The sequence below is a fragment of the Dothidotthia symphoricarpi genome (assembly GCF_010015815.1).
Source record: "Dothidotthia symphoricarpi CBS 119687 unplaced genomic scaffold P153scaffold_13, whole genome shotgun sequence".
NCBI lineage: Eukaryota > Fungi > Ascomycota > Dothideomycetes > Pleosporales > Dothidotthiaceae > Dothidotthia > Dothidotthia symphoricarpi.
This window is the reverse complement of record NW_022985020.1, coordinates 1,131,494-1,153,343: the sequence shown is the minus strand read 5'-3', so window position 1 is coordinate 1,153,343 and position 21,850 is coordinate 1,131,494. Positions and strand designations below refer to the sequence as shown.

The following is a 21,850-nucleotide window of genomic DNA, read 5'->3' as shown; positions in this document are numbered from 1 at the left end:
AGAAACAGGGTACAAGCCGCTTCAGCCCCACTGAAATTAGCGACTTTAGCAAGCAGTTCTGGATTCAAGTGAACGCGTTGCTAAACAAGGTGAAGCGAAAGTGGCCCGTTTTAGGTCATGGGTGGTAGCTAACCGTCTGAGGTCGACACTGCAGGTTTTTTCATGGCGAGTACTATACGGTGAAGTCAATTTCTTTTTCGATTGAGCGATGCCTGATGTTGCGGCTTAGGAGACCACATTGATTACATCAAGAAAGATGCTATTCGGGTTGATTATTACCAAAATGTGATCACAACTTTGAAGTAGCAGTACCTAACCTCAGTTGATTTATACACGACACTACAACAAGTCACATATGCATAGAATCCAGATATTTCACTACTAATAATGACGTTATGTAATACGAAGGCCAGCTTTTTATTCTGAGTATTCGGTATATCGCATAGTGCTCGCCTTTCTCATGACCCATGACGTTGTTTGTTCCTTGTACGTCGTTCTCTCTCAAGTCATTCCTGGCGCTGAACTGAAATACTTCGTCGTGCTCCCAAGATAACGGAAATGACCAAGAGCTGTCCAGTCCTCGCTGCCTACGCTCGCCGCATCGACGAGCAATACTCCCCCGACCACACTCTCTAGGAGTGAGAGACAGGAAACCCGAATAGTGTAGGTCTTCTCAACAGATAGAAACGCCGAAGTCATCCAATGTAGAAACATCGATGGGGACTTTGCTTGCCTAATCTATCGTCTATGTTTCGTGAATTGTTTGCTTCACTCGTGTGACTCCATTTCCTCGCCAGTAGACCTCTGAGCGAAATCTGAAGGAAGGTATTCGTACATATACTGAGGAAGAGTTACGTCGAGTCTTTTTTCCCCTCTTCTGGCCATTGCCAGAAACTTCTTTACCACAAACTGCTCAAATTGCTTGGCCTAGCCGAGAGAAGATCTCAGCCCGCGTACTATGCAGTCGTGTACGTAGTGACGAGATGATATGGCGGTGCACGATGTTGGAGAGACCTTTTGACTGCAAAGAAGGAGTATCCCGGCAAGTAGCGGCACGGCTGTTAGCATTCCTCATGTGTATGGCGGGAGAAGTACTGGAGGCGCCATCTGATTTAGACGCCTCACCGAAGCGGCGGGAAAGAGCGTCGACAAAGCCTTCAAGAGTACGCAGTTCTCCTGCCACGATCTGGGCGTGGAGAGCTCGGCCGAGACTGCCGCTGATTTCGTGCTGGCCAATAGTAATAGGTTGGGGTAGGACGCGCGCCCTGGGAGCCTGGGCATGGCCAGCAGATAGTGAGGATACTGAAGAGAATATTGATCGATGGCTGTCAAATGAGTCGCCTTGCTCGAAAAGGGCATTGATCATGGCGCTGTTCCAGGCAATAAGGTTGCCGCAGACGCTTGAGAGCAGTAGCTGTACCAACGACTTGCCCGAGCAAGAGCAGGCCAAAATAGGAGCCATTCCAGCGACGACATCCCTATTCGTGGACAGCACCGTCTCCATCTTCCAGGCTTGCTGAACAGATGGATCTTCTTGATGGGCACTCAGACAAGCCGAGTGAACAACGTGCAGGGTTGTCAGGGTGCGAAGAGCTGCCGTGAGGCAGGTCTCCGACCTGCATGGAGATCTGCATAGATTGGCTTGTCTCGTGTGCGGCTGGGCCTCGACTGAAGCCGAGAAAGGAGGAGAAGACGACGACGACGATAACAAGAACAAGGCAGACGAGGCGGACGTTGATCGTGACGAAAGCTCAGATGTGGAGGAGCCATTCGACGTCTGGTAGCCTGCGAGCGAGTCTTGGCCGGCAAAAACATCGGCGTGTGTGTTGGTATGGATGCGATGGTCACTTAGAGGTATGGATTGTAGGGCGGGGATATCAATGTTCATGAAGCCGAAGTCGGAGAACTGCATCTGTGTCGGGTCGGGTTCAGTCTCAAATGCCCACGCGGTGTCGCAACTTAGATTATCGGCTGTATGGAAGAGTGGGAACGAGTCTGCCGTGGAACAGAAGTCATCGTCGGCTCGTGTTCGTTTAAGCATCTTGCAGGGTCACAACAAAGTAAAGTGCGGAGAGCTGCGGAGACGCCTTTTCTTATGTACTACCTGATACACCACCGCTGCATTAGCATATACTAGAACACCATACCTCATTCGAAACGCATTGACCTCTAGAGCTAGAACCTTTGCTCCGCTCTGACCGGCTTCAATGGCTTGCCTAATAACATAGCGCGCTATGCTTTACGAAGGAGCTGGAGGCGTTCTCTAGTGGGGGTGTTGGCGACTTGCATGTCGCAATGGAAAGCTTACGTGGAACCTAGATGTAAGCCATCGCTTACATGCTTGCGTATCTTGAGCAGGATTGTGTTTACGCCTAACCAAAGATAGAGGCCAATGATAGCTGGGGTACAGCGACTGCGCCACCGTGGCTCACGCACATCTATATTTGGAGGGGAGGGGCATGACAAACAAAACGCTCCCGGAGTACTTCGGTCCTCTTACGGACATCTCACTGCTACTGTCATAGTGGAAGTGGAACCCGTGATATTATTTAACGAAATCATTGCATTAACTTTGCTACCCGGACTACAGGCCCGTTGAGCCTGAAACTATCTACGCTTGCCGTTCCCATCTCCCGTCAATTGCTAACGATCTCAGCCGGGACCTCAAGTTCGCTGTGGAAAAACTTCTTTTCCTCCCCCATAAGCTGACCAAGGATATCGCCAGACTTCTTGGTCGCTTTCCTCGCAGCCTCTTCCGCAGAGATGAGGCCGAGAGAGCCATGGATTATATTGACAGCACGACCGTCGATAGTGTCGGAGGTGAAGGTGTCAATGTTGACCGTGTCCTCCGACCGCATCATCTCTCGAGCACGCACAACGTTGAGGATGTGTAGCTCCTCAGGAGAGAGGTACGCCTCAAGGGCTTTGGGATCCTGCGCACCGCCAGAGATCTTCAGGTCTTTGACCCTTTCCAAAACGGCGTCGCGCTTGGCAACGTCCATGGGCGCGAAGGCCTTCAAGCAAAAGTCAACTGTTTTGGACACTTCCTCCTGGGTCAGTTTACCATGGACATCGGCAGTCCCTTGAATGACTGTAATGTGTCAGCAACGTTTGGGATTGAAGGGGTCTACTCAAACGAGACACTCACTGGGTCGGAAGTGGGCAAATGCGCGCTCAAAGCCCTCTTCATCCCAGTCGCTAAGTACAGCCTGGTCATGCTCCCTGATTTGCTTCAATGCGCTTAGGACGATAAGTAGGAAGCGAGTGTAGCCTTCAGCAACCTTCTTCGAGTGCCATCCGAGAGCTTCGTGTTCGCTGCATTGACCTTTAATGGAGGCGCAAATAGTTGCGGCAGCCGAAAGCCCACTGGCCACGGCAAGGTGGACGCCTGATGAGAAGAAAGGATCGATGAAGCAGCCAGCATCGCCGACAATGCGAGTGTTGTAGCTTGCGTAGGATGAGGCGCTGTATGACCAGTCGGATGCGGCTTTGATTTCGGTCACAAGCGTGGCATCCTTGAGCATTGGTCCGAGTATTCTAGGCACGGCCTTCAACATTTCCAAGTAGAATGCCTTGCTGCCTGAGGATCCCATTTCTTTCTTCTTGCGGGTAGCAACCTCCTGGTTTATGACCACGCCGACGGACGTAGTGCCATCGTGTAGAGGAATGAACCAGGCCCAACCACTGCCATCTACGGTTGAAAATATCAGCAAAATCCTCAAACGACGCGACACGAGTACAAACCTGAGAGAGCCTCGAAGTAAGGAACACCCTCCTCTGGCGTCCCGACACCGTAACGTCCAGCGCCCTGCCAGTAGCCCCAGCTGGCAACATTCTTGAGACCTTGATTGAAATGGCGATTCTTGAGGTACTTTGTGCTCATGACCCCAACCCGACCACTCGCGTCAATAAGGTAGTCAAATTTGATTACGCCTGTGGTGCTGTCCTCTTTGCGTGTCCAGGTAGCTGACACGGGGCGGCCAGGGTCCTGGGTCTTCTCGTCGGCGGTGCTTGGGCCCTCGTGAGGCGCAAATTCAATGGCAGAGACCTTAACGCCGTCGAAAATCTGCGCGCCGCTCTTGCCTGCATGTCTGAAGATGAGGTCGTCGGCCTCTGAGCGAATCACGTTCCAGGAGTAGCCGTTTGGACCACCAGCGCCAACGAAGTCGGTATCTGTTCCGTATTAGAGAGTTCGAGCGCGGGTTTGTCGAAGAGAGTTTGTCGACTCACAAGCTGGATCCTTGTTGTTCAATACGAATGCTGCACCAATCTGCACAAGAAGAGGTCTTAGTCTCGATTGGCAAATCCGGTCCCGCTATTTTTGACGTACCTTCTTATAGAAGCCATGAGCAACGAAAGTGTCGTCGAGGTCGATAAATCTGAGGAAGTGGCGCAACGATGGCAGCATGCTCTCACCCACATGATATCTACACGTGATTTAGAACCAAATCGCTCGCCAATTGAAATGCCATTCGTCTGGCTACACTCACCTGGGGAACTTGTCACCTTCAAGGACGACAGTATCGATTCCCTCCCGGGCCAACGCCGAAGCTGCGTACGATCCAGCTGGGCCACCACCAATGACAAGGACTCGAGTAGACTCTGGAATAGACATTTTGTTGTGTTTTGTGCGAATGTATGATGCGTATAGAAGTAGTCGATTGCGTTCAAGAAATATCGCACCTTGACGAACTATTCATATCACAGCTGAATCGTCAGCCTTATACGTTTTTGAATGTTGATGCACTCAATTTGAAGTCACAGACCGTATCCCCGATTGCAACGGGATCCGACAACTGTGATAGTCAATCTGGACAGAATTTTAACGTTTTGATTCGTACCGCGGCAGGCGTAGAGCGGTAGTTAGCTGATTACGATGGTCCGGGTGGCGCGTTCTCGAGTCGGTGTCCGTTGAATCCCGGCCTCATGAAACGACAATGTCAGAGGTCAAGTAGTCGTTCCCGCCAACAGATGAACATCAGTGTTCTACTTTTCGATCGGAATTTCTTTTTTCGAACAAAACACACAGGTTTAATATCAGCCTGTATCATAATCATCAAAATATTTCACACTCAAAACTGCACCTCGTCAGACCCTACCTGCAAGATGGAAAAGCGCAGTACATCACTGCCCCGAGATGACTCTGTTGAAGCTATAGAAGCGGAGAAAAGGGTGCAACATGTGAATGAGTATCCTGAGGGCGGTCCGACAGCCTGGCTCGCAGTTGCTGGCGCGACTGCTTGCTTATTTGTGTCGTTCGGATGGATGAACGCCATTGGCATCTTCCAGGAGTACTATCAGTCCAACATGCTCCGTGATTACACGCCGTCAGATATCGCCTGGATACCTTCGCTTCAAAGTACGTGAAGCTTGGACAAATCACTCTTCTTGTAGCCTCTAATGTCAAGCAGTCTTCTTCATGTTTGCTGGCGGCATCTTCGCCGGCAAGATGTTCGACGACTATGGCCCCCGCTACCTACTCGTCGCCGGCACATTCTTACATGTGTTTGGCTTGATGATGACCAGCATCTCCAAGACGTACTATCAGATCTTGTTGAGCCAAGCAATCTGCTCCGCCATGGGCGCCTCGCTCGTTTTCAGTCCTGCATTTTCAAGTGTATGCACAATCTTTCCGATACTCGCAAATTCAACCAACTGAGTCGTGGATTTTAGGTATCGACGTGGTTCTTGAAGAAGCGCGGCGCCGCACTCGGCCTCGTTGCCGCAGGCTCATCCCTCGGCGGTGTAGTCTTCCCAGCCATGATCATCAATCTGCTTCCTCGAGTCGGCTTCGGCTGGACCATCCGCTGCTGTGCATTCCTGATCCTGGCGCTTTTGCTGTTCGCGAACTATGCTCTTACAAGCCGCATCAAGCCTCAATCACGTCCTCTCGAAATTGCGGCATTTGTCCGGCCTCTGCGAGAACCAGCCTTTGCTTTGTGGACGCTTGCAGTGTTTTTCTTCTACTGTGCGTTGATCAAATGCCTTCACATCACAAACAACACTGACATATTCCTCAGGGGGCATGTTCATTCCCTTCACGTTCATCGTCGCCAACGCAACTGCCCATGGCATGTCACCTCATCTTGCGCAATACCTTGTTTGCATCCTAAACGCTACGAGGTAAGAGAGCTTGCCTTAGCTCCTGTAATGATTGCAATCAGCTAATATGCTTCTAGCATTCTCGGGCGCACCGTGCCCAATGCCATTGCCGACAAAGTCGGACACTTCAACGTAATGATCGTCATGTGTGCCTTGACGTCGATCCTGATCCTCGGCCTTTGGCTCCCCTCGACTGGCGACGCACCCATCATTCTTTTCGCAGCGCTCTTTGGTATATCTTCCGGCGCTGGCATTGGTCTCACACCTGTCCTCTGTGCCAAGCTCTCGTCCATCCAAGACATTGGTGTCCGCACCGGTACCGTCTTTACGATTTCCGCATTTGCCGGCCTGACCGGGTCTCCCATTGGCGGTGCTATCATCTCACGTAGCGGAGGGTCATTCCCCAATGCTATCGCCTTCAGTGGCGCAGCTTGCGCAATTGGGACGATACTTTTCGTGGCCACCCGGATAGCCTTCGTCGGTTGGCGGCCGGCAAAAGTTTGAGGTGCTCGCAAGGTATGTCGGTTATGTGCTGGATCTTTGCTTTCGTAGATTAGCTTAGCGTAAACGGCATACATTGGACTACCTTCGCAGCTTTTATGACAAACTTCCAGACTGGGATCTTCTTAATTTGTGGAATACGTAATAGCACGTTATCGAGGATATGGTGTGGCCTCCGTAGCTCTCTCCAAGTAGAGCACTCAAGAAGAACTTCATGGAAGCGTCCTAACCACCTGTGGCAAATTTGAATAATCTGTCTTGACAGCGACCTTTGTCGTCGAAGCTTGTCCACTGTGCCTCCTATCTCTGTCGCCGACGCTGATATGCCCTCAAAGGATGCGGCAGCATCCTCTACACTGCTACGTTTTCGATAGCCATTGTGGAGGTTTCTGGGAGTTGCTGTTTGTGTAGATGGCTTGCAGTAAGCAGGGCATGAAATGACATCTAGCTGGCACTTGTTTCAGTCAGCAATGCTCGCTGTCACGCACTGTTCAGCAAGTATATTCAAGAGGTTGAAGATTAGGGAGGATCGTTAATATTCCTCGTAGGGCTATGACGCGCATAGAAGACCAAACCTATTTTAAAGAACAAGCCCTGGTTCTTGTTAATTGGGCTGAAGAGTATCAGCTGAAGATCACTCGTTGAAGACGGACAAGTTGCAAGACTCACCAAGTGAAGTTCTGGAGAGCTCCATCTGGTTCCAGAGGTGTGTTGTCACATTCGTATTGATTTCTCTCAGGATCTTGGAGGGCATTGTATGCGGTGTCACTTTGGCAGCCTGTGAAGTATCCTGTTGCTGTAAACGGGTCGGTAGATTGTACGTTCTAGAAGTAAACACCGCCGTCGGCAAAGTCCTTGCCAAAAGGCTGGCAAACGTTCGAGCAATCTTGGGCGAGACTGCTAACAAAAAAACAGAAGGCGAGCAGCCTGCTTACAAGCTGCACTGCTGGCATGATACGTGACTGAACACTGATGACGATTGATACGTGTGGAAGCGATGACACTGTTCGAAAAAGCAGCCGCTGGGCCTGTTGGAAAGAGTTTAGAAATCAGTGGACGAGGACACGAACGATGACAAGTGTTAATCCACTCAACATCTCGTCCTTACGCCCGGTTCATACAAGTCCATCATGCACACGTGGGGCATAGTTCAATAACCAAGAGCTCTGACAGCAGAGAAGTCGGGACCGAGCAGCGGTGGCGGCGGCGCCTACGTTGCTCATCAGAATAACATATAACGCTGAAATTCGACATCGGTCTTCAAGAGCATGTCTGACTCTTGCAAAGCTGAAAGCCTAATCGATGGAGGCGGAAAGAGGTGGTTTAGCGCTAGCCGCGGGCTTGGATCGCGTTAGACAAATAGATGGGCCCGAAAATGAATCGCCGCTAGATCTAGAACGTTTTAGCATCTGCCGGGTAGGGCGACACCTAACTCGAAGACATCGCAATGAAAGACTCAACGTATTGTCACAGTTCTTTGTTCATTTCTACAATATCGTCTACAGCACAAGAACCAGGCAACAGAGCTCATGTCATATTGACAGGTATGATCTATAAAGACAACTTCTAATATCTCTTAATACGATACTAATGGAGAGAATAGGACCTTTTTGGGATTGGAGTATTCCTGGGTCGCTTAAACCCCCAGCTGCATCGACTCGGCCATTCGGCTTTCCACGTCCTAACTCCCAAGCAGGATCGGAAACAGCGAGCAGGCGAATCCAATACCAAGCGCGAAATACACCATACAGGCGCTTTCAGCCCTATGTCACGCGCCTACCGAGACTATCCATCCTACTCGTGTCCTGCTCTCCAGGTAACATAACCTCCCGTCGGCATGGAGAAATGAGTTTAAGCAAGGTTGAACAAGGTTTACAGGCATATATCCGCGGAATATGCTTTCACGTCACAATGGTTAATATCTAAAGGCCCTTCAATCAGTGCTCTGATAATTTGCCTTCAATCTCAATAGAACACATCAGTATAATACAGATGTTAGAAGAAAACGTAGAACGTGTGACGCGTTGACGCGGGAAGCTAACTCTATTGGGCAAGCGCGACACGACGAATCTAACAAAAACATATTGCATTTCAAACCAATAACAGGCAGATGATTCACAACCCGATGATTTCCTCTCTTGGTAGGTCCTGGAGGAGTTTGATACACACTTTTCCAAAGAATGGGAGAAGAAGTGGTCTTGCATCGACGAGTTCCAGGCCATTCGCCAGACGGATAGAAATTTCCGATTTTGGGTACAACCCTCGTACGTCCCTCGCTCAAAACGCAGCACGTGGCATTGCCACCAATGGCAATACGACTTCTAGGAAAGCATTCATCCCCTCAACCGAACAGCAGGCTATAGTGGAGCTCTGCCGTACGCAGAACGTTGTCGTTTCAGCCCGTCCAGGCGCAGGAAAGACGGCCACAGCTGAAGCCATCGTTGCCGCCAACCCGAACCGACCCATAGCCATCATTACCTACTCCAAACGCCTACAACTTGATACCGCCCGCCGTTTGGATGCATACCCCTGGAGTGATGTCTTCACATTTCACGGATTGGCAGGCCGGCTATTCGATACAACTGCATACAACGATTCCATTCTACGCTCATTGAGGAGAGAGAAAACTGTACCCGCCTGGAGGGGTCAGCCTTACGAGATAATAATCCTAGACGAACTACAAGATTGCACCGACGACCTATTTTGGTTGATATGCGCCTTCATATCGGCTGTGACTCACACAGCGGGTGGCAGGGCTCCTCAGATCGTCGTACTCGGGGATGAGCGACAGGCCATCTACGGGTTTAGAGGCGCTGACCCACGGTACCTGGGTCTTTCTTCCTCGACAATGATCGCTATCTCGCCCTACCCGTGGACCCATATGGCATTGAGCAAGAGTTTTCGACTCAGTCATGAAAACTCAGCGTTTGTCAATAACGTGTTTCTCGGAGGCGAGCAATACGTTGTCGGCTCTCACAACGGACCGAAACCGCTTTACCTGCATGGAGATATTTTCAACATTAAAAGCATCGCCCGGCAACTACTCCCGCTTATTCACCAGTACGGACCTGAGCGCACAGCCATCCTTGCCCCCTCAGTCCGTAATTATAAGCCACTTTCAATGCTGACCAACCACTTGTCTGAGGTACACCACATACCGATCGCCGTGTCTATCTCGGACGATGTACCGCTGGATGAACAAGTCTTGCAGGGCAAGATGTGTGTGAGCACCTACCACCAGTTCAAGGGAAACGAGCGCGACCTCGTCATCGTTTATGGCGTCGATGCCAGCTACTTTGATGTTCTAGCCCGGGATCTCCCAGACGATACGTGCCCGAACACCACCTTTGTAGCTCTTACTCGAGCATGTCAACAAATCGTCATGATACACCATAAACGAGACCGCCCAATGCCGTTCATTGACGAGGCGGAACTCTACAAAACAGCTGATGTCATCAATCTTGAACGTAATGAGGACATGCTGGAACCAAAAATTCCGGGCCGCCCGTTACAACTGGGTCTACTTTTATCTAGAAAGGTGTTTGCATCGGATTTGTCACGCCATGTTCTCGACGAGATTATCGATGATATATGCGCGAAACATCTGCATATCAACCGGGTTGAGCCACCCCTCCCTGATGAGCTACACATTGATGCCCCGGCCATAGTTCTCACCGACTCTATCAAACAACACCACGAGGCCGTTAGTGACCTGAATGGACTTGCTGTGGTGGCAGCCTATGAACATGCTCTACTGGGCACTCTTACTACTCTTGACAAATCCGCAGCATGGTTGCTGGACCTCCCATCCGAAACTGAAGAGCAAGCAATCTGGCTCTGCCGTGAGGCTTGTACATACGAGGCTCGGGTGTCGGGCTACAAGTCTCGGAAAGTACAGATGGAGGGGCACCCTTTTGACTGGCTTGGGTCGTACCTCGGCGCAGCCAAAGATCGACTAGAGGCTCAGTTCCCAAAACCGGTCGTGCTGGACTTTGAGGTCCAATTAGAAGAGAAAGAGTTTTCGGTAGCCAATCCCTTGGGAGGTGACGAGCAGAAAACTCATTTAGTGGGGCGGGCAGACATCGTTCAGTATGAAGGGGACTTTGGCGCATCTTCAATCAAATCGAAAAAGAAGAGGGGGAAACGAGACGTGGGCAAGATGGATTCGGTCGACGTGTGCATCTGGGAGATCAAATTCGTTGCTCAGTTGTCACTTCAGCACGTCATTCAGGCCTGTGTCTATGCATACCTTTGGTCTAACCAGCACAAGCGAGACATTCCACCCCGAATTATTTTGTTCAACGTTCGAGACGGAGAGAAGTGGGAGATTGTCCCACGTGAAGGTGTAGCCAGCTTGAGGAATGTAGTGGAGGAGACTCTGGTTGCGAAGTATTCGACTGAACATACACTGACGACGGATGAGTTCTTAAAGAAATGTGCAAAGACAAGGGCCGAGGTTGAGAACAGCCATGAAAAGGCTGAATAGTAGGCTTCATTAGGTTGACATGTGGTACGATATGCGTGTATTTTTAAAGTATGACTTGGGCGAGATAGCTTTCGTGGACTCAACTATTGTGTATACTATCAGCTGCGAGCTCTCAGAGGTACCTACTAAGCGAGCTGTTCCAAGGGAAAAACCGGGAAGACGATGTTTGAGATCGAGATGGAAGTGCTTTAAGCGTGAAGGGACACAACGAACTTCGATCAAGTTACGTACACTACCAGACGTAGCTAATCATTGCCATGACCATACTACCGCACTACCGCTTAGTGCTTGGCCTTACCTTCATTTTCCATTCGTCTAAAGATTCAAGATTAAAATTTAATTGTATATAATGATTTCCTCAACCAAATCTCAAGTTGAAAAGGCGGATCTTCAAGACGGTCGCAGAGGAGCCAACTACCATCAGGGGAATAAAAACGAACACACTATTAGACTTCTAGCTTGAAGCATGAATTGCCTTTCGATGTGCCGCAAGAAACATTCTTTGTACCCTTGAGCGGGGAAATGACAGTCGGTAAATGCGGGGTAATGTTTTAATATAATGGGTGATGAACTGTGCATCTGCCAGTCCAATGATACGCATCTGCCAGGGCTATCAACCATAAGCTGAGCCCCTGAGCTAATGCAATATATTCTGAGAGGCAGGAAAAGGGTGTGGGAGTCACGGTTGTTATCATTCTACAGGCACACGTATAAAAAGTTTTCTGCTTCAGAATTTCAAGTTACGATTAATTTCAAATCGGGTTTCTACGTCTATCATTTGATGATTTGCCAGGCCTAGTGGATCAGCATTTGCACACACGCTTCAAAGTAGACGACGTGGTCTCGTCTCAGCAACTGGTTGCGGGCTCAGTGAGGTGCTCAAAGCAGGAAAAAGACTCATCGAGACCACGGCAAATAGATCACAGTGTTTAAGGATGTGGTTAGGTGGTGTGGACGATCTCCACGACCCTCGGCATCTTTGCGGGAAGGGCACTAACACCTATTTGCCAGTCTAGTCTCAAGAGAACTCGTTCGAAGATCTAGCGCAGACCTACCCGTATCTTCAATCCTATCGGACTTCGTTCCGCCTCTACGGCAGTTTCCAAATTGGACGACTATCTGCACAAGTACGAATCCCGAGTCATTGGCAGACTCGATAAAGCTCAAGTGCGTTGGACAACCAATTCACACTTGTCGATCAGACTGACGTGATGCGAGGCTTGACTGTGTGTCTGTAGAGATAAAAACTAGACAATTGACGCCACATACTAAACTACAGACCTTGGGCGTTCATAAAATTTTCTCGTCGATAACGAAACATCCTCCCTTCACAGCAAATACCAGAACATCAAGGACAATGCATTTTTCCATCCCTTTCTCGCTCCTCCTTCTACCCGTCTTGACTGTTTCTTCCCCCGTTGCTCTCGCGCCCACCGTCTTACCAACGGGCCAAGATGTCAAGCAAGACGTCTACAACATCGACGCCGCGGTGAAAGCCCTTGACGCTTCAGTTCGAGCCTTCAACGGCGGCACGCCCCAAACGGCCATCGTGGAGGGTACACCTGTTCTTCTCAGTGTTGCAGAGATTCACAGAGTAAACCGCGTGGGTTTCGGACATGCGCTCCTCGCCCTACCATTTAGCGTGCAGGACTCTGTAGACGTCATCAATGCTGTAGTGTCGACTGGTGAGTAGACTCGTTTCCACAAATCTGCGCAATGCAGACATTTGCTGATTGCAACCTTCCTTGCTCGTAGTGAATGTGAGCATTCCAGCCGGATTGCAGACTATTCGGGATAAAGAACCTGCGTTCAGGAACAGCGGCTTCACGCCTGTAGTGATCGGTAGTCTATCGCTATTGTTGAGCGACCATGATACGTTCAGTGCTGCGGTCCTGGCGAAGACAAACCTTACCACGCCTCCTGAGAAGCTCGCGGAAGGTACGGCTGCGACTGCCAACATCCACAATGCTATTGCGTATACAATTGCGTATTACACAGCGAATGCGGTGTAGTAAGAACGGGTATGCAGGGGTCTAAGGCGGGCGCAGATGGAAACGATCAATGTCGCATGTTACTGTTAGCAAGTCACAATTCCATAAAGTTAGATGCATAAAAAACAATATCCCCATGATGAAGTCATCGTTCAAAACCTGGTTTTTCCAGGTCCGGTCACTCACTAGCTTCTTGTGGCGTAATTAAACAACCCTTTATTGAAATCCCTACCTCGCATCCATCACCAACAACACCACAACACGACATCAATCTCAATCTCAAAAAATGGGCTGCGGACCAAGCAAAAACTCCCATCCTGTCGAATCGACAGAGAATGTGAGACCAACACAGGAAACTGCGCGACCAACGCACGAGACCGTGACCCCGGCGCACGAGACGATCGCGACACCATCACATAACACGGGCGCCGCGACATCGCAAGTTGCGTCTACGCCGGTCCAGCATCATGAGCAGACAAGCACTCGCCAACAAGCCCCTACGAGCTCCGGCGCAGGCGCTCCCTTGAGTTCTGGAACAGGCGCGGGCGCGCTCGCGGGTTCTGGAGCAAGCAAGACTGCGAAGCCGCGAAGACATGCGGAAAACCCGATTGTCTATTTCGATGTCGCCATTGGAGGTATGTCAACCACGTGATTGTTTTTCTTGTATGCCAGCTGCGCCGCATTTGGCATGCGATTGATTTGCGCGTTATGTGTATTTAAGACATCCTGTGGGCTCATGTACTGACAATTGGAAATAGGACAACCTATCGGCCGCGTCCAGATGGAACTCTACCTCGATGTCGTCCCAGCCACCTCAGAAAACTTCCGCAGATTCTGTACTGGAGAGTTCCAGGGAGGAGGATACAAAGGAAGCACCTTCCACCGCGTGGTAAGCATCTCCGCGATCCTCAATTTCCACAACAGTCACGTGGTTGAACCCCAACCACCCGACTAATTCTCATCCTTCGACACGCGACTTTACTAACACTTTTCTAGATCCCCAACTTCATGATCCAAGGTGGAGATTTCATGAACGGCGACGGAACCGGCAGCGTCAGCATCTTCGGCGGCGACTCTTTCGACGACGAGAACTTCGAGCTCCGCCACACACACCCGGGTCTGCTCAGCATGGCGAATTCCGGCCCCAACACCAACGGATCTCAGTTCTTCATCCTCACGGCTGCGACCCCGCATCTCGATGGAAAGCACGTCGTTTTCGGCGAGGTGGTTGACGGCATGGACATCATCAGGAAGATTGAGGCAACGCAGACCGGAGCTGGAGACAGGCCTGTCAGGGACGTGGTGATTACGGCGGCTGGACAGCTCTCGGGCGCAGTGGTGTCGTGATTGGAATGTTGATCTGCAACGGACCTGATACACAAGAAAAGAGCACACGTCGTAGGGGATTTTGCTAAACAGATAGACTAAGCATATAGGGAGAACACGAGGGATGGTAATGGTCTGAGGAAGACGATCTATAATGTAATAAGACAGGCTCATTCGAGCCCCCAGACTACGCAACAGACGCTTGACTGAATGAGACTATTCCGCCGAACCGTTGTACGATCATGCTAGCAAAAGACGACTACTATAACATCTAACACCTGTACGCAACAATTGTCAGGCCGGAACTGGGCCACACGTAGCACTTACCGTCATCAGGGATTTGGATCTGATGTATGAGTTGAGAAACACGGTTCACCAATTCATGTATAGTCACCTTGGTCCAGACCAGTATCTCCATTCAGGTAGGCCATTCTACTACTTCACTATATATCTTGCCATCGAACGCCGCCGTTTACCCAGCCCTCCTAGAACGAAGATCAAATCCCAAGCCCACCGAACTGGTGCTCCAAATCTGTCGCAGATCGAACGCCCCCGACAGACCGATGGTTTTGACCACCAACCGGAGAACCACACTGCGGGCATTGAGAAGTCTCCATCGGCATCCCACACTCTCCAACCGTGAACGGATGACCGTTTTCACAGTAATACCAATGTCCCGTGCCTCGAAAGTCACGCGCCATAGCCGCATAAACAGCTGCCTTTTCCTCGTTGCTGACAGGCATGTAGAACGTCGAATCGCGCAACATCTTCTCAACTTCTTCCACCTCGCTTCGCATCCCTATTGTTTGGCCAGGGTATTGATCACATAGTAGGTGTGCGTGTCGGAGGTATTCTCTGGCCTTCTCCAAGAGCTCCGTAAGTTCCGTTCCAGGCTCTGCGAGGTTTCGCTCGAGGGCGAAGAACCGCGCCCAGTATAGGAGGCCCTCGACGTAATTTCCTGGTTGAATTCTGGACTGCGACTCTGCTATCAGTGCTTCGCAGTCTTTCCTGTTCATGCTCAGATCGACTTGGATGGTGAGATTGGCTTCGCCTTTCCGATCAGTGAGGAAAGCCAGAAGGATAGTGTAGTCGCATCTGATAAGCAGTACCGTCGCTAGAAGCCTATTGCGAACCTGAAGAATATCGACTTTGGAGTGTAAGTCGATATCGAGTTTGCGATGCCTGCGGGCGTCTTGGACAAGATCGTAGATGCGGCCAAAGGGTTGTTCCTTCTCATCAACCTGCTGCAAGAATCTCTTGACATCTCTCCGAAGCTTGGTGATCGTCTTGTACCGATCGTCTTGTCGCGTAAGCGTACTGATCTGGGAGATTTGATTCTCCCGACTCCCCTTCAACTGAAGAGGCCCTGGTAAAGAGAATTCAAGGGATACCTTGTCGAACTTCCTCTGGTCGTCTGTGGGATCCTCGCGAAACTGTGTCTCGACTGCTTGCATCCTGGTGACTAGAGGGACGAATTCTGTATTGGCCCAGACGATGAATTTTTTTGTCGCCTCGTCGATCAACGCTCGACGAACGATGCGACTGTAGCGATTGAGGTTTCGTAAAGGGCCGCGACAAGTCGGACACTTCTTCATCTCCGAGGCTGAGAATGGTTCGGCGCTATGCTTCAAGCCTACAATGGATCCTTCGCTATCCTGGGTATAGAAGTCCGACATGCTCATGTGTCCGTCCATGCTCTCCAGGGTAATGATGTGTCCACAGGGTGGCACAATGCAAGGTTCCTCGTCGAGATCGATGTCTTCGAAAGTGGATGACATGATGAAGTCGACGACCATTCCCTTGATTGTCGGAGGTGCGCAAATCTGACAGAAGGCAACACCAGGACAGAACTCCCCACAAATGGATGGACATTGATGCCCGCAAGCTAACAGCATTGAACAGCGCTTTGAGCACGGTAGCAGGTCGCAGGGTACTGCGCATGGTAATGGACACCGTCCGCGATGTGGACAAGACCAAGAACAATCCTCGGCACATGGTGCGCAAGGCTCATTGCATAGCTTGCTACATCTCGAATGATTGCAGCTGACCTCGCAGGGTTGTTTGCAAAGCGTGCAGGGCTTGTCTCCATGGCATCGAGCTTTGCAGCTGTGACTGCAGGTCGAGTACGGTCTTCCACATGGGGTGTTGCAGACTCCGTGTTTGGTCTCTACAATCATACCGTCAGTTCTGGTATTGCAGTCCTTGCAAGCACGAGTGCAATTGTGTCCACAATCCAGTGCTGCTCCGCAGGTTGCTGAGCATGGGTGGTCAACCGTCAAAGGCAGCTCGTGACATTTAACTCGGATTTTGTGTTTGCAATGCGGCATGACTTGCTCCATCTTGACTTGACAACGGACTTCATCTGGGTTCTGTGCTAGATGACATGGCAGCTGACGGGCAATGTGTCCACACGGCAGGGGAATGTCGAACAGTACGACTTGACATTTTGACTCGCATGCGTCTCCGCAGGGTCTTGGACACTCATGCTCGCAACCTTTCTTCGTCCTTGGACAGCGTTTGAGACAACGGACTGCATTGTGCAAAGACTCAGAATGGCACATGTTGGGACAGGCATGTCCACAGTTTAGTCCTGACAGACATCTCTTTGAACATCCGCCTTCCGGAGCGAGTCGAGCGAAATCGTCCGGTACGGAGACATTGATGGGCGTATCTTTGTGTCGAGGGCAACACAGTGCAAGGCTTGGACCGATGTTGTTCGAGCGTTCCAACATGGACAGAACTCCCGCCCACATGGGAACAGGTCTCGAGGTATCAGAGTTGCCGATGATATACATGCCATGTCGTGCACGACTCAGTAGCACGTTGATGCGGTTAGACGTCTTCAAGAACCCACATTTCCGCTGCTCGTTGCTACGAACCAAGGAGACGATGATGACCTTGGCCTCTTCGCCTTGGAAGTTGTCCACAGTAGCGACTCTCAGAGCATTGAGTAATGTCGTTTTTTGGACTCTGACTTTGCCGCTGCCGTCTGTAGAAGCTCCAGTATCATCTTGGAGGCCCTGAGTATCCAACTCTTCTTGATCTCGATCCCCGACAACAATCTCGAAGGAATTTGCCAGTCGCTTCCTGATCTTTTGCAATTGTCCCAGATATGGTGTTATGACTGCGATATCCCCACTTCCATACGTCCCCTGTCTCACGAGATGTGATACAAGAGTAGCAGTCATCTCCACTTCAAATGTATTGGTTTTAGATAGCGACACAGCTTGGGTAGGCTGTGCATCTTCTTTCTCTTGATGGTCGAGCCAGTACAGTCGATCTCGCATCCCATCAACTTCTGGGTATTCTGAAACTGAGGCATGGTCTTGCAGGTCTGGGTAGAGTGGAGCTCTGATCAGATCTGAGATGGACGGGTGCATTCGTCGCTGGATTTTCAATGTACTCAACGGTACCTGTGGATTTCCTGTCTGCGGCTTCACAAGACGCTCAAACAACGAGATGTCGAGCGAATACCTCTTGCCCCGAGTGTTGTCATGTTGGAGCTCGTAGTTGTTTATTTGAGGCCGGAGTTGCTCGTGATCGCCGATGAGAATTGCATGTTCAACTCCTGGGAGGAACGCAGTGAGTGTGTGTGCCTCTAGAACTTCTCCAGCCTCTTCGCAGATCATGACTTTTGCTCGCACACGCTGCAGCAACTCTATGTTTCGTGCCAGGCCGGACGTCGTCACGCCGATGATGTGAGCTTCGCGAAGACATCGAAGATCCAGCTCTCTGTGACAGTTATCCAGCGCGGATTTAGAACCTTGGTACGAGTCCAACGCATGAACAAGGTCATTGGTGAGCTTCATACTCCTTTGCTCAATCCAATGCCTGTGAAGAGCGCCGCGTTCCGACGCCGACATCTCTTTCAAGGAAATGGCCGTGAGCTCAGCGACAGGACGGTTTGAAGTGAGCTTCTTCGGCGCTCCTCTGAGCCAACTCTCTACAACCCTGAACTTTTTCCCTTTCACTTCCTGAAACCCTTCTTCATCTACCCCCTTCCCGAACAATTCTTTGAAATGCCGATTGTGGGTGTTCATGAGATGGGCTTGAATGTTTGTCCAGGAATTAGGAGAATTCAAACCAGACAGCAGCTCTTCAATCTCCAGTAGTGTGGCACGAATGTCCTTGCTATGCTCCCACTTGTCATGCTTTTCCGTTTTTGTGGGTTCGGCTCCTTCCGCTACACGACTGAGAGTGAGGTTCTTCAGCAGCTCGGACTTGGACCGTGAGCCCAGACGAACAACTTGCCTTACCCCATCTTCCACGACATGCTCCAACAACTGATCAAGAGCATGATTCGTGTAGCATACGCAGATGATGGGACCTAGGTCGGCTGCTTTTCGATTGCGGAGTAAAGCCTTGATGATTGCAACGCCAGTATAACTTTTCCCTGTGCCTGGCGGGCCTTGGATGAGAGCTAGTCCCGTACTGAGAGCTTGGACGACGGCGAATTGTTGGGCTTCGTCAAGGGTGGACCCTTCCTCCAGCTTCCCAAAATCAAAAGCTTGTCCAGGTGTCAGAGTCAGTGGTGCGCCGGAAAGAACATCGAGATTGAAACTGAATCCCCGTTTGGTCGTGTATGCTGGAGGTTTTGTAACGACGGCTTGAGTATGTGACTCTGGTGCTATGATATCCGCGAATGGAAGGCTTAGTTTCCCACTCATTTTCTGCAACGCTTGTAGAGTTGGTTCGAAAGAAGGTAGGAGCACCCCTGGGAATTCAACAAGTGATTGTTGAGACTTGGAAGGCGCAATGTGATTGCCGATCCAAACTACATCTTCAGGCTCGTATTTAGCCAGGCTTAGTAACACTGAAGCACGACTCGGGTGTTTGAAAAGGCTGGGACCATCGTCTGTCACCTTCTTCTCGTCCATCATGGAGTCCCTTCTTCCGTGGGATGCTATCGAATCGCAGACAGAGAGGAAGATGATTTTACCGTTCGAAGAGACGAAGCAGACCAGAGAATCGAGTTGCAAGAGTTTACTCGCGTTCCACCACTCTTCTCGCTGTCTCATCGACTTTTTGTTGAGTTGAGGCGGTTGGTCGAACTCTGCGACGACTTGGAGACCCTTTCTGCGGTCTACACTCATACGGGCGAATCGAACGTTGTGATAGATGAGCCTCCGAACTCCTTGTTGACCTTGATGTGTCGGTGTCTTACGGTTTGGGTGCGACAGTCTCACAATCTCTTCACGCACTGCGTCTCGTAGTTGTCCCACTGTATCTTCACGAAGAAGTCGGAACTGTCTGTCCAGGAGTCCAGCGAGACCTGAGAGGTGATGTTGCGTTGAATCGAGCAATGGAAGATATTCTTGTCGCAAAGAGGCAATCTCTTGAGCTGTAGGAAGGATTTGTATGCTGGCGATACTCGCATGGTCGTTATCGTGCCGAACGCCGTTACTGGAAAGGTCCCCAGGCGGGTCCTGACTCAACTCAAAGGCTGCAGCGGGGAGACTTTGTGCAACCGATTGGGCTGGTGCAAAAGGCAGAGATGTTCCGATGTTAAGACGGCGTCTGATTCGAGTCAGGCTTTGTTGTGCGTTTGGTACTGCGAAGTTTTCTGGAATGCATGCAGAGATGGTCTCTACAATAGTTACGAAGCCTTCAATGACATGAGCACTCTGGTTGATCTCGACGAGCCGGTCTAGAACTGCGAGACTTGAGGTTACGGCAATGGTAAACAGTTCCTCGTCGCCTGAAGAGTGACCAGATATCATTCCACTCAGAGCAGTCGCTGTGAATTGGAATACGCGGAGGCCACGCCGACCGCTGGGACCGAAAAGAAAGGTGTAGATGGCGTCAACAGGTGTTTCCAATACTAGCGAGTGCAGTACATCGGGGTGGGAGATGATCCGGTAAAAAGGAAGAGCCTTATCTCTGAATATTGAGATGGTGGTTTCATCCCTTTGGTTGGTGTCCATACCGTCAGTCAGAGTCTTGATGATTGCAAGTCCCGTCTCTTCACCAAGCTTGGTGATGACGCGCTGACGTGTTCCTGCATCTTCACTCTCGATGATGTTCCAGCCTATCTGGAAGAACTTTTCGATGTTCACAACAGCTTGGAAACGTGAGGTCATGTTGGCTTTGGGAATCATGTAGATCCATTTTCGGCAAGTTTCTTCTATTTCTGTCTCTTTAACAGGTTTTGTATCCGTGGTGCTTGATGAGCTTGCATGAGTCGTTTTCGTGTCATGGCTGTAATGGCACTTGGCACCGTAGTGGCAACTACCTCGTTTGAAGTTGAAGCAGGGCTTTTTGGGCCTATGGCGGCGTCAGTCAGTGATTGTCCTCTCCAGAAAGGGACATCTTTGGGTGCTTACGCCATTCTGGGTGGAGCGAACTGCGGTTCTCTAGGCTTTTGAGTGATTGACTGAAGATTGGGGTCTTGTCGCTCCAGGTGACTCGTGAGGCTGTTAAGTATGAGTCTCACTGTATGCCTCCTGCATAAGTCAGTGTGCGGGGGGTGTTTGCCAGTGCTCTGAGAGCCTATCAATGCAGTGTTATCACGAAAGAATTGACACACATGCGTTGCGGCATGATCGAGGCGCAGTGGAAGGCAGGTGCGAGGGCAGGTGCGAAACCCCCAAACGATCGAATGTGTGCACGTGCCATCATGAAACTGCAGTAGATCTAGGCACCGACTGAAGGAGCGTATGCACAACTGCAAGGCTGATTCGGTCTGATAGTGACATAGTACATCTTCAGCTCGATAACACTAGTGATGCAGATGCAGTAGGTTCTGTGAGCCTTGCAATGCGGCGTCTATTTGCTGCCTCAGGAATGCTGCAGCTCGCCAACCCTGGCGAGATGGCCAATCCGCTCAGGTCATGTCCTTGGTGGGGACTTACTTTCACCCTATGAAATGGGTGAAGTCGAAGGTGAACGGTAACATGCAACGTAGGGACCTTAGCAGCGGTAATTTACACCAATTATAGCGACGGACAAGATCAGCATATGCTTGAAGCAGCTGCGGAAGGTGCCATGACTGCACACCATAACGCCTGCATAGTGCCATTCACTTGTGGCTGCGCTTTACTCATTTTTCGAACGCTCTAACGAGTGTACATCTGCGTCGCAGCCGGTGAGTATTTACAATTCATGCGTAGAAGTGTTCCTACGCACACAGCCCCGAACAAGCGCCGTGAGCACATCAAAGCATCAACCGCAAGGCTGAAAGACAGCCTGATTCCATCTTCAAAGATAACAGGACCATTTGTACTCGTAAGTCCACGCTAGATCTTCCCGCCAGACATACGACACAAATAGTCTCATTGGTCGATCGAATCGCGGCTGTCTTTGCTGACCGGTGACGAAGCGGCGGGGTCGATAGTCGCTAGTCCGAAATCACGACAACAAAGTTGCAGGACGCGCATTATCCTATCGGGGTTAGTACAGATAATGTTAAGCATAGATTAACAGATCCAGCGAGCTGATTGGCAGG

At 50.5% G+C, this 21,850-nt stretch overlaps 7 protein-coding genes across 7 annotated transcripts; 4 read left to right on the top strand and 3 right to left on the bottom strand.

Moving 5' to 3' along the window:
- Nucleotides 1–813: 813 nt before the first annotated feature.
- Nucleotides 814–2,296, bottom strand: P153DRAFT_50358 (uncharacterized protein). The gene has a single exon (XM_033673242.1). The coding sequence runs from the start codon at nt 2,039–2,041 to the stop codon at nt 914–916; it is 1,128 nt and encodes a 375-aa protein (XP_033522631.1). The 5' UTR covers nt 2,042–2,296; the 3' UTR covers nt 814–913.
- A 282-nt stretch (nt 2,297–2,578) lies between these two features.
- On the bottom strand, nt 2,579–4,844 carry P153DRAFT_319669 (FAD/NAD(P)-binding domain-containing protein). The gene is made up of 6 exons (XM_033665094.1): nt 4,491–4,844; nt 4,331–4,427; nt 4,231–4,270; nt 3,745–4,173; nt 3,149–3,691; nt 2,579–3,091 (listed from the first exon to the last, which is right to left on the bottom strand). The coding sequence occupies exons 1-6, from the start codon at nt 4,613–4,615 to the stop codon at nt 2,637–2,639; spliced, it is 1,689 nt and encodes a 562-aa protein (XP_033522630.1). The 5' UTR covers nt 4,616–4,844; the 3' UTR covers nt 2,579–2,636.
- Nucleotides 4,845–5,106: 262 nt separating this feature from the next.
- Nucleotides 5,107–6,606, top strand: P153DRAFT_343546 (major facilitator superfamily transporter; the record flags this gene model as incomplete). Its single annotated transcript, XM_033666009.1, has 5 exons — nt 5,107–5,359; nt 5,409–5,617; nt 5,674–5,968; nt 6,021–6,123; nt 6,180–6,606. The coding sequence occupies 5 exons, from the start codon at nt 5,107–5,109 to the stop codon at nt 6,604–6,606; spliced, it is 1,287 nt and encodes a 428-aa protein (XP_033522629.1).
- Nucleotides 6,607–8,728: 2,122 nt separating this feature from the next.
- On the top strand, nt 8,729–11,514 carry P153DRAFT_343541 (P-loop containing nucleoside triphosphate hydrolase protein; the record flags this gene model as incomplete). The annotated part of the gene is made up of 2 exons (XM_033666008.1): nt 8,729–10,692; nt 10,741–11,514. The coding sequence occupies 2 exons, from the start codon at nt 8,729–8,731 to the stop codon at nt 11,087–11,089; spliced, it is 2,313 nt and encodes a 770-aa protein (XP_033522628.1). The 3' UTR covers nt 11,090–11,514.
- Nucleotides 11,515–12,308: 794 nt separating this feature from the next.
- P153DRAFT_368100 (uncharacterized protein) lies at nt 12,309–13,146 on the top strand (the record flags this gene model as incomplete). The annotated part of the gene is made up of 1 exon (XM_033668431.1): nt 12,309–13,146. A coding segment is annotated over exon 1 (332 nt), but the record flags the coding sequence as incomplete, so codon positions are not given.
- Nucleotides 13,147–13,335: 189 nt separating this feature from the next.
- On the top strand, nt 13,336–14,665 carry P153DRAFT_368099 (uncharacterized protein). Its single transcript, XM_033668430.1, has 3 exons — nt 13,336–13,715; nt 13,839–13,969; nt 14,077–14,665. The coding sequence occupies exons 1-3, from the start codon at nt 13,367–13,369 to the stop codon at nt 14,425–14,427; spliced, it is 831 nt and encodes a 276-aa protein (XP_033522626.1). The 5' UTR covers nt 13,336–13,366; the 3' UTR covers nt 14,428–14,665.
- A 134-nt stretch (nt 14,666–14,799) lies between these two features.
- Nucleotides 14,800–20,959, bottom strand: P153DRAFT_319653 (P-loop containing nucleoside triphosphate hydrolase protein). Its single transcript, XM_033665093.1, has 2 exons — nt 20,730–20,959; nt 14,800–20,670 (listed from the first exon to the last, which is right to left on the bottom strand). Exons 1-2 carry the CDS (start codon nt 20,732–20,734, stop codon nt 14,904–14,906), a joined length of 5,772 nt encoding a protein of 1,923 aa, XP_033522625.1. The 5' UTR covers nt 20,735–20,959; the 3' UTR covers nt 14,800–14,903.
- Between the last annotated feature and the right edge of the window lie 891 nt (nt 20,960–21,850).

Coding starts and splice junctions, on each gene's coding strand:
- P153DRAFT_50358 (XM_033673242.1), bottom strand. CDS start 2,041: ATGCTTAAACGAACACGAGCCGACGATGACTTCTGTTCCACGGCAGAC.
- P153DRAFT_319669 (XM_033665094.1), bottom strand. CDS start 4,615: ATGTCTATTCCAGAGTCTACTCGAGTCCTTGTCATTGGTGGTGGCCCA. Junction 4,271..4,330: donor CTCATGGCTTCTATAAGAAG/GTACGTCAAAAA, acceptor CTTCTTGTGCAG/ATTGGTGCAGCATTCGTATT. Junction 3,092..3,148: donor ATTTGCCCACTTCCGACCCA/GTGAGTGTCTCG, acceptor GACACATTACAG/TCATTCAAGGGACTGCCGAT.
- P153DRAFT_368099 (XM_033668430.1), top strand. CDS start 13,367: ATGGGCTGCGGACCAAGCAAAAACTCCCATCCTGTCGAATCGACAGAG. Junction 13,716..13,838: donor TTTCGATGTCGCCATTGGAG/GTATGTCAACCA, acceptor AATTGGAAATAG/GACAACCTATCGGCCGCGTC. Junction 13,970..14,076: donor GAAGCACCTTCCACCGCGTG/GTAAGCATCTCC, acceptor ACACTTTTCTAG/ATCCCCAACTTCATGATCCA.